The sequence below is a fragment of the Blennius ocellaris genome (assembly GCF_963422515.1).
Source record: "Blennius ocellaris genome assembly, chromosome: 8".
NCBI classification, from domain to species: domain Eukaryota; kingdom Metazoa; phylum Chordata; class Actinopteri; order Blenniiformes; family Blenniidae; genus Blennius; species Blennius ocellaris.
Genome location: NC_137657.1, coordinates 19,734,728 through 19,749,126, shown reverse-complemented (window position 1 = coordinate 19,749,126; position 14,399 = coordinate 19,734,728). Strand labels below are relative to the sequence as shown.

Genomic DNA, 14,399 nt, shown 5'->3' with positions numbered 1-14,399 from the left:
ATTAGAAAAAAAACCCAAAAACAATAGTTTGTTTTGGGATAATTGACATTTTCATTTGGTTCTGACACTAAAAATCCCATTTAAAAAGAAAGAAAAAGGTACAGCCCCATCTAAAAATCTTTGATTGGACTCAAACAAGTTAAACAGCAGTTTTAAAAATTGTCTCATAGTAAAAAGACTGTCACCCACTTCAACCTCTGGACCATATTGACATTATTTTACGTGTATGACCTCCAGTAGCTGGACCCAGTGTTATAGAAAGCAAACAAGCTCGTCAGCACTGTCAACTCATACACTACAGTTTTCATATTTTGTTTAATGGCACCTCTGCACCAAATGCATAATTTCAAGTAGCCCATGACTCTCACTGCTGATGACCACTCACATTTACACACTCACAATTTGCCACTATGGGGTCTCAGAGCAAGGCCCTTGACCCCCAGCACACCTGCAAAAAACATTACCATGGTAACCATGAAAATCTTTTTTCGTCTTTTTTGTTGTTGCTCTGTTTGATGCCAACCCTTCATTGAAACGGTTCCCATGTTGTTCAGATTGCTTCAAAATTCAAATGGCCTGAACTATATTGTTCACACCTCATCAGTAGTAAGGTGGATTAACTCGTCTCTAAAAGTATGGCCCAGACAGAAATCTTTAAAGCATATTTTGTGCAGCCAGCATCACATTTATGGCAAGAGCACCCTAAAAGGCAGTCTGTGATTTCAATGTTTAGTCAAAAAAAAAAAAATCTTAATTCTTCAGTTTCTGTGTGATTTCTTCATCTTGCTTTTGTTAGTTAATTCAGTCTCTTGCTGAAAAAGTTTTAAACTGTTTTTCATCTTACTGCCGACATTAATATTAGTTTGGACGTGTCCTCACATTGCTCTTTTCAGGATCTACTTTTTCAATGCCGACGGTGATCTATTAATCAGAGTCCTGAGCAAAACGGGAACAACACTTATTTAGCCAGTGCTAAAACACCACAATAAGATATGGACAGTGAAATTCCAGACATAAGGACTCAATAAATTCACAAAAAGCTTGATTCAAAGTGAAGAATGCTTCTGAGATTGTAACTTCATATAAGCCCATTTTGATACTGAATAAAGAAAGAAAGCCAATTTCATTTTATTCTGAGTCATCGAACAAAGTCTAATCAGAACAAATCAGCATGTTCTGACCTCTGTGGTTCCTACTGTTATGAGCTTTTGTGTTTTGGTCATCAGATGAGTCAGTCATATTCAGCTTCCTCTCCACTGCTTCAGGTCTGGTCGAGTTCAAACAGTATTGATTCTCAACGGGGAAGCACTTCAATAAGGCCTGACCCAGAAAATGTGACCTTCAAGCTGAGCTTCTACAGGCCACCTTTCCTCTACATCATATGGTCAAACACATTTTGGTTCAACTTGGCATGTAAAACACAATAATTATGAACGTGTTTTAAAGTAAAAATGCTCAAATCTGCCCTGAAAATGTGAACTGGTGAAAAATTGATTATCAGATTCGTTCACTGGGGAGCCTTCCTTTGGGAGACGGGGAGAGTCACAGCGTCTCCGCTGTGTCGGAAACCCATTCCCCCTTCATCCCTCCTCTGCAGCCACATCCTGTGACACCCTGGGCGGAGGCACCCGTTTAACTCTGACATACGGCGACAGCAGGACGGAGCAAAGCCCCAAGGGTTAGCTGACTTTATCCCCTGCTAATGATGTCGCACCTTGCTTTTCTCTCAATGACTTTGACTTCTTTCCTTCTTCACTGCTTCAGTCTGCATGTCAGATCAAAGGTGAGAACCACGGGGGAGAGCGCTTTAGAAAAAAAAGGAAAAGGCTGGTGAGACTCTGCCGCCCCCTCCTCCTCCTCCTCCCCATCCTCCCCCTCCTCCCCCTCCTCCCCCTCCCCCTCCTCCTCCTCCTCCTCAGTGCCTCTCTGCTCTGTGATGAAGAAGAGAGTGAACTGAGGTGCTATACCACTCAGCAATCGCTTTATGCTGAAAACTGGCATCAAAGCAATGGCGCTGCTCTCAGAAATCACATATAATGAAAGCCCCTCCTGAGGATATGGCACTTGAAGCGCTGCTGGCAGTGAATCTGTGTCACAAAATTATTTCAGAGGACTGCTAATGGCAACCCTCCCTGTGTGGACATGATTATTTAATGATTTGAGCTGATTACTTTGGTTTGAGTTAAGTTTGACCCCAGAAGATTAAAAACACACTTCTGACAAACAAACAAGTGGGTTAGAGAAGAAGGTTCAACTTTTCTGGTCCTAAATTAAAGATCAAATAAGATCTTGACAAGAATACCAGACGCCCTTCACAAAGGCGGCTTCACGTTGCGCTCAATGAAATGTTAAGAAATGCTTTACAGATCAATAAACATCCATTAATAAGGAAGCATCACATTTCCACAGTATAATAAATGGCTCCTGCTGCATTAAGGCTTCATGACTCATCTGTTCAACCATCACGCTTATTTTTCAAACCGAGAATACAAATCATTTTATGAAAACTGCTATAGATATGCAAAGACTGATGGGAAATACTTTGCTGTCTGTTTGTGGTCAGTGTATTTCTTTCTGTTATCATTCTGCGGCTCTTCAAGCACAGTAGAATGGACTGCAAATTGACTTCACTTCAGCTGTTGGTTTTCACCACTTCAGTCTTTTCAAAGTGGCTTTTTTCCCATTTGTACACACACTTACACAACACTGACAATTGCAGCCATACAATGAAGAGTGTTGTCTCGCACAAGGCAGGCCTTTTTTACCTATTCTATGTCTGACAAATTTCGTGTTATTTGGTCGGTTGTTTGTCATTGAGTTGCTCTCTAAAGTCTTTGCTTATGGTTGTTTGTGAAGATTCGAATGTACTCATACACACTGTGTTGAACTTTCTCGTGACAGTTTCCTTGTTATGACCGATTGTAGGACAAGTCATCCACAAAAATACAACCCAGAGTGGACAACTCATCCATGGATGTGATTTCAGAATTGGCCAGAATTGACACTGGCCTGGTCACACCTCAGATCAAACCATAGCCCTTAAAGGCATCTTCATAATGGAATATATGTTTCACTTTTGTTTAAAATATACATGATGATTCGTCCAAATTTGCCAAATATACTTTTAAACCTTTCGTCAGCTTGTCCAAGCATTGTTTAGATAAACATTTCCATTATGGTTCAACAAAATATCGACCAGTACCATGTGAAAGCGCTCATTTGAGTATTTCCTGGAATTCAGCGGGAAACGTCAATTCCACTTCCCCAGAACAAGCCGAAACCTCTGCTGTGAAGCTAATGTCATCAGACAGATGCCAGTCTGCAGCATAGTGAACACAGACGTTGCTCTACTGATGTGGATGCATTGAGGTGCATGAACCTGTATACACCATTATTATGGCAGGATCAGATGAAACCCATGAGCGAACCCATTCACTCATGGTTGCAATACGATTATTAAACGAAACAAAGCGAAGCGAAACGAAATAAAGCGAAACCAACTAACAACTAAACAACAAAAACACAACACAACACAATCACTAACGACACTAATAACAACATAACCCACAATAACGGCATTTAAAGTCTAAACAACCCAGCCTCCCATGGTGCATTGCAGCACAACAGTTCAGTCCTTGCGATCGATTGCTGTTCTGTGTTTTAGCAACTGTATCATTTTCCTGGTAATTTTTATGTCTCCGTGTTATTTATTTTGGTGATATCTTTCCTTGTCTGTGATGTTTTTTTGGCCAGTGCCTGTTCGATCTATTCACTAATACTTGTGCTAATTTTCCCTTTTCATTTGTTTTGTTGAATTTGTACAATTCAGCAGCTATCGCTTTTCTGTCTATGAAGGAGAGGTTTGATCCTTTGCTGAAATGTGCAAGTCTGGCATTTATGTCACCATAGTGAACACAAATTAAAAAAAAAAAAAAAAATTTTTTTATTCATTTAGAAATATGTCCAAAAGAGGCGGTCAACAAGCATGTTCAAAAGGATGAAACAATGACTCAGTCCAATAAAACCTTGCCTCTCTTTTTCAAAAGTGTGTCTTTGTCGACGTTACGTTGTCAATAAAGATTATTGAAATCCAAGATGGCGGCGCCCTTCGTGGGATCGTGATGTGTAAAGACGGGAAATTCACAACGCTTATGAACTCGCCATGGGATATTCTTGACATGCGTTGTTGGTTTGATCTCTTCGTGACATTAACTCGGAAAGAAAGGAGCTAAAGGTCGACCTGTAAGTACCGTCAGAAAGACGTTATTCCCGCTCACGTCCTTCAGCTGACATGTAAACTGACTGAACCGGTCAGTCAGGAAGAAGCTTCAACAAACTCTGCGGTCTCTTGCAGACTCAAAAAGTCATCGATCAGTGTTTTGTTAGCTCGTATAAGGCTCGCCTTTGCCCTTTCTCTGTTGGTGAACTATGACAACTCTGTTACTACAAATGAAACGAAGATATCGAATGTACTTGTAGTTCTTCAAATCACAACTTGTTTATTTTATGTTATCATTTTATGTCACTAGTTTGTCTATCCAATGTCACCCACTTTGCAATAGTGAAGCTCGGCATTAAATGTAGCTCATCTTTCAGTTAAGAGGAGATCACATATTTATTCTCTGGATCTGATTTGTAGTCCTGTAAGTCCTGTACAAATACAATCACACGCAAACACACCACTTTGCTTCTGTAATTTCTGTGTTGTTTATTGGGAGATGCACTGCATTTATAAATTGCATTTGTTCCCGTTAAAAGAGGACTCATCCTCTTCAAATGAGCAATATGTACAATTTTTAGATCAATGTGTGATTGACATAACCTGCTGGCTGTTGCTTACTCAAAGAAGAAGCAGGAAGAACACTGAACACAACAGTGACCGAATCTCTCTGCGGCTGCAGTGATGTGGATTATGTGATGAACAGTCATACACCATTTATCCAGTCACTCTGAACTCCAACCGAGAAGAAGATGCCACAACTCTGAAAGCCACCAAAGTTGACTAAGCGATGCCACTCGATGCATACCAGAGACATGACAGAATATTATATAATACAAGTGTGGACAATACTCTCCTTGAGATATATTTTAGGCTGAACGAGAAGAACAAGTCAGGCAAAATTTGAGGTACTTCTCATTAATTATTTGTTGTACTAACTAGCTTAAAACACATACATTTTTCTTTGAAAACATACATTGTAATGTGTGAATGAAATTGTGCAGATGCTTGTTTTAAAAGCGTTGGATGGGTGAGTAAAAGTCTGACTCAAAGATACACATTCATGTCAGGTGCTTGAAAACTCTTACTTTTGCCTCTGATTTGAAGGTAATTAAAATGTGATTTTAGTGATTTTTCAGGAAAGGAAAAAAAGTACTTTTTTTATAAACTAGTTTGTCTCCGTTATTATTGTCATATATTATTATTTTAAGTTCTTCATTGTATAGTTTGTGCTTGCTGAAGCTATATTTTCCTCTTCTGTTTTAATGATGATATGCACTTAATTTTTGAATTGAGTAAACAATAACAAACCCTATTATGAACAGCAAACTGTAATTGGAATTGTTCAAAGGGAATACGCTGCAGGTCTCAAGTCCTTTTGTTATTTGCAACTTTTCTGTATTTCACAGTTTTATCTATCCAAACAAATGAGAACCTTTCAGATTTGGTTGCAAGGTTGACGATTAATAGGCAACTTACGTCGCTTATGTGATATTTTTGCATTTTTAGATGACTTTTGTCAAATGTTTGAGGATCAGTTAGCCATATGTATCATGTATCATTTGTTGTTGTGTCTTTTAAAACATGGCATTCAACCTGACATTGATATTAAATAATTAACATCAAAATACCCCAAATTCAGAGGCCATTCATACTCTTGTTTACATTTTGATATTGCAATAGTTATTTGAAAATTTTCAATTAAAAAAATTGAGATATGTTTCTTGAAAAAAAGCTCAAGTTTAAGAATGTATTTCTGTTGAGTGAAAAGTTATTTGGTTGCTGTGTTTCTAAAACCCATGCAAAGTTTTCCCCTTTGTTCCTAATTTTAGAGGCATTGACCTTGGCCATCTTAGATCTGCCATGCAACCCCCCACCCCCCACCCAATCTGCATAACCACAGCAGAGCTGGGGGACTGTTTGCATACGTTTTCAGTGACTCCACATGGGAGGCACGCAAATGGATGAGTCTGGTTTCCATGGAAACATTATCTCAGTCCTCCGCCTCAGCCCACTCACTCGCACCGCCAGAGATGCACAGTGTCTTGAGTGCGAGGCTCTCCCAGCCTCAGCCTGAGGGAGGAGCGTTCAGCGCTGTGATGCTTAGCTTGTACTTGGGGGATTTTAGCGAGAGGATGAAAAAAAGAAAACAAGGGGGAAAGTCTTTCCTTGAAGCAGGTGGGTGGAGGAGAGGACAGGGGAGGGCAGGAGCACAGAGCAAACAGAGAATCAAAGCGGCTATTTACACTCACGTGGTTAATAAGTTATTTCACAGAACATTTCTGTTGAAACAAATTGCTGTTTTGATGCTGATATTTAACTTCAGTCTGACAAATAAAAACACTTTATCTTCCTCCTTGCGGGACTCTTATAACAGGATGTATATACAGGAATAATTAGTTTTCTAACATTAAAGTACTCAGAATGACTTTTTCAATGAGTCCCTCACAACAGTCATATTTATTTACCTAATTTACATTTCCGTGTCAGTCTAATGTCAGGCAGGGAGGGTTATCACTTCTTCCGCTCTGCGGTTATAAAGGTCTCACTGTCTGAGATCCAGATGCGTCACTGCTGTGAAATTATTTTCTTGACAGGTCAGGTTAGCAGCAGTTGTCCTCCACAGCCAAGGATGCAGAGATTGTACCAATATCTCAGGTTACCTTGGAAACTGTGTTTTATGTACATATCTGCCTGTGTGGTTGTTCTGAATGAAAGACACTTTCAGGTCAAATAGTTTTTATTACATACATTGTACGAACTGGCCTACTTAAAGTCAAAAGAAATAACCTGTCTGTACAAAAATAGCTGAGGATAATTAGTTTTCCTTCATTCAATCTTTTATATCAGAAGTCTGGTTAACTTTTCGCTTGTTCTCCAGTATCTTCTTACTTTGGCATTGTATAATCAATATTTCATCCTTTTGGGTAAAGCATGATCTCGCTGATGTCCTGAAGCAGCTGGAACTTTTAAACTGAATGCATTGAGGACATTTTTTTTTTTTTTAAGTGCCGGATTTGAAGCAGATAAATCAGTGTATTATGTAGCATTTGTGGAGTGTAAATGCCATCCTCACATGTGTACGAGCATTTCATAACCAACAGTCCTCGCGGTGCAGCTGAGCTGTAGTTACATCGTGCTTAGTAAACCTCTGATTTCACACTGTCATGCTGTTGTGTGAGTGACGCGGTGTGAACAACACAAAACTGCCAAACGGCATCAGTGAGGGGGGAAAAAAAAAATCCTCACTGTCACTCAGGCTGTTCGTGACAAGTGGAGTTATCAGCGTGTTGATCCACATGATCTGAAAGCAGTTCAACTGACGAGGAACAAACTTATCAATGCATATTTGTAGAACTATCAGAAAAATACAAATTAAAATTGAGATAAGGTTTCTATCTTCACCTTGTTTGACATCACAACTAAAAACATAGAAAAAGTATCAACTCGTGTGGAGAGGGGTTTTTTTTTTGGGGGGGGGGTTCTCTGGCTTTCTTCCACAGATCAATACACAGCAATACACAGTGTTTGTCTTTAAGTGGCAGCTTTTCGTCGATTGTCAAAATAAGACGACTCCTCGAATGAAACGGTTGACGACGGGTGACCCGCCGTGTCAGCGCTTCCACCCTCTGCCGCCCCAGTTAACTCCCGGCTCATGTTATTCCTTCTGTTTCAGGAGTCATGCAGGTGTATGTGAGAGGGCTGGCTCTGCGCCCCCTGTGTGCAGCTCGGGCGAGCCAAGGTGAAGGTGCTCTTCTGTGCCGAGCGGCCCGCCTCCTGTCGCCCAGCGCCCGCACCCTGTTCAGCAAGACGGGAGTATGGGAGCGAGACTATCGAACTGAGACCAGACACAAAGTGGAACAATGGTGGCACCCGCGAATCATGGCACAGTGGCAGAAGGATGCACAGGCAGACGTGAGCGCAGCTTTACTTTTTTTATTCCCATGCCCATACCCGGTTTATCATCTCCACTAAAGCTCAAATTGTATAAGTAAGCCAAAATATAAGTTCGTTTTTGCACTAGCTTTCTTCACAAACTGTTTTCGTGTGATTGTTTAATTCCCGTCCTACTTTAGACGGACACGGATGAGCTCATATTTGCACGACACAGCTTCTGAGCATTGTCTACACCCCCCCCCCCCCCCCCCCCCCGATATCGGAAAATAAGTGAAACTGCTTTTCAGAGCTGAAGCCTTCAGAAGTTTGCTTTCAAAGCACAAGATAGAGCTGCAGGTATTGATATATGCAAATTGGCATTTTAGTCCCAAAATAATTTAAACAAATATGAAAATAGTTGCAGATTAATGTGCTGTCACTCCACAAAACAAAGAGAAAAGGTTGTGGAGAAACATCAATGGGTACTGATGTGAGTGGCTGCTGGGTTCAGAATTTATTGCAATTTGGCATAAAGTTCTGTACACACAGATACATGATGAGGTTTCTCATGCTTCCTGTGCAAGCTGGCACAACCAAACCTCTATTGTCTAATAGGTAAAACTCCTATTTCACTCAAAGCTGGTTTAATTGAACACCCCTCTGACCCTCGAGACCTTTTCTACTGTGCAGGTTCTGGTCTATCATCGTGGGAAAATTCCATCTGTAGCATAGAAGTTTCAAAGTGAAGCATGACTAGTTCATGCTTGTTCATAGCTGTGGTGCTATTAAGACATCAAAATGTGACAATTCTTTCACCAGTGTTTTTTTTTTTTTTCTTTCTTTTCTGAAATGATGACCAGTGAAAATGTTGGCTGTGAGCGAGGAGGTTTATTCATAACATCGGCTCCTCAACTATGTATGATTCATAGACTCGACCGTTGTGACTACTGACACGGAATTTCTGCTTTTGTTTCTCAGTGGTAAACATCTGCAGCGCGAAACAGCGTCCACTTTATACGAACGATTGCCTAAATCCAAAAATTCAAATGATCCTCCCAACTATTAGCGGCGCTTGTATTTCATTCCAGGCTCTGAGCTGAGGCTGATTATGGACCCTAATGGTCGGACCGCGTGGCTGCCTCGGACACGCTGACAGTGATTAAGTGCCTTTGTGACGAGACCCTGGTCCTAATTAATTTATTGAAAAATTCATGACTCAGGTTTCCTGTAATCACCTACGGCCGGGTGTACCCAGTACTCATTCCGTTGCCGTGGTAACAGTGTTGTGACTGTAAACCATTTATAATCTGCTCCACCACCATTTAGACCCTGACACCGTAATCAGCCGCTTTGAGCCGCGCACAGTTTCACAGCAGAAGTCAGTCCGAGTTCCCTCTCCTCTGTCTGGGATGACTTATTATTCCTGTCCTGACCCCATCAGTTTAATGCACTCTCTTTTATTCAACACTCATTCAGAAGCCAGACTGATAATGGAGAGAAGATCTTTGATGCCACTCTCTCCGATTGTGGTCTCTCAGGATTGATATCGAGCTTTCTCCCGATTGGCTGTGTACATTATTTGATTGTGTTCCCGGTTCTTCCTCAGAGCTCCAACAGAAAGAAGTTCTATGTCCTCTCCATGTTTCCGTACCCGTCGGGGCGACTGCATATGGGCCACGTACGCGTGTATACCATCAGCGACACCATTGGTCATTTCCAGAGAATGAGAGGTCATCAGGTAAGTCTGCTTTTAGTATACGTGTATGTGTGTGTGCGCGTGTTTGTGTGTACTGTCTCCCAAACAAACAGTCCGGGTCATCACACTGTGCACGTCCAGCAACACCTCACGTCCATTCAGCTGCCTGATGCTGCAGCCATGTATGAAAACTCACTGTCTCTCTGTGACACCCGTATAGAAGAGAGCACTGTTAAAATTTTAAAGAGCACCTGTATAAAGGGAAAAAAATAGTCCTTCTATGCTTTTGGGTGCTGCAATTATTTATAAAGTACCTACCGACGGTTTCTTTTAAAGTTCAGCTGTGCTTTGTCCCCCCAAAAAAATCTGTGTAAGGATTTTCCAAAGTAAAATCTGATATGAAAAGGTTGGGGAAATCGATTCCCATTGTTACATATCTGCCGATATCTAAGACCTTTAAAACCAAAACTCTTCAGAAGCAGTAGATATATGAGTCTTTCTAAATAGTGGATCAGTTTTCACTGCAACGCCAACCGAAAATACATATTTAAGTCCCAAACAAAAGAAATTAAGCGACTTATAGTCTAGACCAGCTTCGACAGACCCTGTGGACAAAGTAAGTGGATGAAATGTAACCTTCTCAAATAGGAATTAAAAAAAATAATAAAAAAATTAGCTTTTAATGAACATTTGAACTTCGCTGCATTCAGGGGAGCCCAAATATAAGATATAAACACAAAATTTGAGGAATAAATACTTAGTGTAATTATCTGTTCATGCAGCAAGTAAATTTGACTTGAGAATATTTTTATTTATTTTTTTTAAGTCTAGATTCAGAATTATACTGTAATAAAACAAGCCGAATCATCTTTCATGTCTAAAAATAAGGTTTTACATGTTGGCAAGTGCCAAATAATTTGCAGCTTGCGTGCGTGTACATACATGACGAAAGAATGTAATCTATCTGCCAAAGTCACAACGACTGAACAAAATGTGCTCAGGACTCACCATGAAATTAAGAGCGTGTGCTTGTTAGTCTGAAACAGTCAACAAAGAATAGTTAAGCTCCAAAGCATTTCATGTTCTCATAAAAACAGTTGGATTGAGGAAATACGGAGGTCATTAGGTCTTCTCCCTCCTCAATGGACAGTGTCTGCCTCAGGATGCTACTTTGTGACATGAAATATGACATACAGATGAAATTCAATCATACATACAACAAACTAGATTATGATGAGGGTGTTGAAGAGAATTAGGGTACACTTTCACCAGTTGACGCTCTTGCTGGTTCAGGGATTTTAACCAAACGGACATTAAATAGATCTTGAGCATCACATTTCAAAATAGGCATTAAACAGGGAATTCAGCAGCGGAAAACACATTTAAACTCCATGAAATGTCATTTTAACAAATTGTACCATACTCAACAGAACTGTATCAAGAGTTTTTGTTTACGGCACACTGAGACTTTCACAAGCATCACGAGCAGCCTCGCAAATGTGAATGCCGCCATTGTAATGTCATTATTGAGTGCTGTTTTGTATCTAATAAGAACCTTTTAATTTATGGAAGACTGACCGACTGTTTCCGCATTTCATGGTTTCCCAGGAACGTTATAAACCACATTTAATACCAGACAGGAAGGAGGATGTCTCACAGTAATGGTAGTTTCCTCAAAGCAGCTTCCAGGAAGGCACATCCTTTGTAGATATATTCTGGAAGTGTTTATGTTTTTAAACTGAGAATTGTGGCAAAGGAAACATGACTATAAAACCAGGGCTACAGTTGAAGTTGAAAGCTTTTCATGTGTGATTGGCTCATTGTTAAAGTGACAGGAATATACTGTGAAGTTTAAGTCTGAATGTAACCTTTTAACTCGAGATCTCGCCCGTGAAAAATGTGCATGAGCAATTATAATTAATTGCATGTTCCATTTACATGCCACTGGTATGAATTAAACACAGTTGGGTAAAAAGAGACCCTCAAGAGATTTTTTTTGGTTCAGATTTGAAAATGACAGCATCACACGTCGCTGCAGATTTGTGACTCACACCTTCTTGATGCCAATTTCACCACACACAGATCTGGTGACTGTGTCCATCTGAGCAACGGCGAGCTGGAATCCGTCTGAGATGGTGAAAAATGTGCCACATGGAACACGATCCTGCTGAAATGAGCCATTAGAAACCTGTTACACTGTGGTCACAATGGGACGGACATGGGCAGTAGCAGCTGCTGGCATTTAAGTGATCCCCACACAATAAGATAATGAGGGACCATTCATGTGCCAAGTAAAATCCCATTTACCATTATACTACTGCCATCACCATCATTGCGCCAAATTCTCTCTCTACTATCTGGATTAGGACGCAGTAATCAAGACTTATCGGACCAGGAAACCTCGAAAGCTCTTTCTCACTGGGCTGGAGCAACTTGTGATTCGGTTGGAGACACAGAAATGCAACAACGTATTTGCACATTAACCAGAGGTTTACTTGGAATTGCAGTGAATGTTATGTCGCACAATGTTGCACGGGTGCTGCACAAACTCACACACACCTGTTGCTTGACACCCACTTGACATTCACACAATTCAAGCTTCAGATTGACTCAGTATTTCCCAGTTAAAGTTAAAAATTCCCCCGACATTGTGCCAGTTTTGCAACGAATGCATAATGTGATTTACAAAGCCCCCCCCCCCAACGGTTCTGTGAGACGATTGAGAATTCTTGACCACATGCATACGGGCCCTCACGAAGCTCATAAAAGACGTGCAGTGAAGTTTCCAGATGAGGGCGAAGAACAAACCGACATTTTCTCATTCGCGTGATATAGATTTCAGACATCTGCAATAGCTATGAGATTACTGAGCAAAGTTGAAAGTTGGAAAGAGTCAAGGAATGTATTGGTGGTCCTCAATCACTTGCGCAAAGAAATTGCAATCCCCTGTGAATATTTTGAGATCGGAAATTCCTTCAGGACGAGCTGAAGGAGTTGCCACTCGCTCACTGCAGTCTGGGCTTCTTGTTGTGAGCTGGCAGAAGCACCGTCTGTTGGGGTCTTCATACTCTGGTGCCCATCTGCTCCGAGGGTTCACCATGTTTTATCCTCACAGAGGCTCCTTTAGAGACACTCACTGTAATCAGCGGTTTCTTTTTAAAAAATTTAATTGGCATTGGTTCATCCTCCACTCACTCCTCTCAATGAGACGTTTCCACGAAGCAGACCACTGCTCTCACCATGTTTTATTTTTGATGAGACAATTTTCTGTGAATCCCAGTAGATTCTTAAAAAAAAAAGCTCATAAGCTGAGTTGCTAAACACAAAGTATCTTTCTTTTTTTTTTAGCCAGAGGTGTAATATCACACAATTTGGAAAAATGCACCAAACATTTCAGTTAAGTTGTTTACACAGTTGAAATAACTCTTAAAAATAAAATAAAAAATCAACATTTCAATAATATTGTATTTTTTTGAGGTGCACCTGTATTTCATTGAAGGTGACAAGTTTCAACAATAAACTTGTCTAATCTGTATTTTATACCAATCAATCTTTACATCTTCAGTAGATAAATATAAAAAATATCTCCCAGTGGACATTGTCATCAAGCATCAATTAATAAAAAGAAAAACCCTTTTTAGAGGCAAAATTTTGCCCACTTACACATCACAGAGGCGATAGGACGATTTATGTGAGCCGTATGGGAATAATGAAAAGTATGTCTGTTTGTTTGTTGACGTTTTCAGTGAAATAGTTCGGTCCTCTCTGAAATGCAGCACATTTTGACCTGATATAGCTATTTACTGTTCCCCACTGAGCTCTCCACTTCACCACACATCGTGTTTAATATATTCAGAGTAGGAGCACGCTTTTTATGTGAGTGCAGCTGTTATCTAATGTAACAGTAAATGGAATAGGACATCTAAGTGTTCGAAATCCAGACGCATCAGCTCAGAGTAGCCAGCGTGACCCCGATTACAAAAGTTGCTGTTTCCCGAACAACGTCCACTTCCCTTCTCCTTCCGTCTTCTCACTCCGCCTCTCCACACTCCATGCCCACATCCCCCTCAACGACCGCTCTCCTCGACAAACACGCCAGACAGCGTCTCGTTCACTCATCTCTATAGCTCTTCGTCCGTGCTTTTCTTTTCTCTCTGCTCACTGAGGGAGAGAGAGATGAGATGAAAGCACAGAAGTGGAAGGCGTGAGCAAAATAGAGCCGAGGCATAGTGACAAGGAGACGAGGGCTGGAGAGGATCATCGTACGGACTCTCAACAGGTCTGATGTTTCAGACGAATCTGTATCCTTGGTAACTGCATGGGCCTCATTTGTACAGCCGAGCTGGATGGTATTGGGCTGAGAGAGCTCAGTGTAGCACACCGGTGTGACTGCTCGGGAGGAATACAGGCCAGCCGAGAGCAAGGGACCCACGAAACACCACTTATGTAAATATCAACGGAGGGGGGAAAAAACCCAAAAACGTTCATCCGTTTAGGATGCACGCTTATTAATACATGTAAATGCTGGAAGTGAGAAAGTGTTAATGTGCCATCCTTGCATTAACAAGCATTGATGGACAGGCTGTTAATGAGCTAAATAATTTGTTT

General features: G+C 40.8%; 1 protein-coding gene across 1 annotated transcript in view; it reads left to right on the top strand.

The window, feature by feature from the left end:
* The first annotated feature begins 4,114 nt into the window (after positions 1-4,114).
* lars2 (leucyl-tRNA synthetase 2, mitochondrial) overlaps positions 4,115-14,399 on the top strand; it is a 34,033-nt gene continuing 23,748 nt past the window's right edge. The window contains exons 1-3 of the mRNA XM_080500690.1: positions 4,115-4,242; positions 7,896-8,134; positions 9,702-9,833. Coding sequence (XP_080356816.1) covers positions 7,901-8,134; positions 9,702-9,833 — 366 coding nt within the window. The 5' untranslated portion in view covers positions 4,115-4,242; positions 7,896-7,900. The remainder of the gene's footprint in view (positions 4,243-7,895; positions 8,135-9,701; positions 9,834-14,399) is intronic.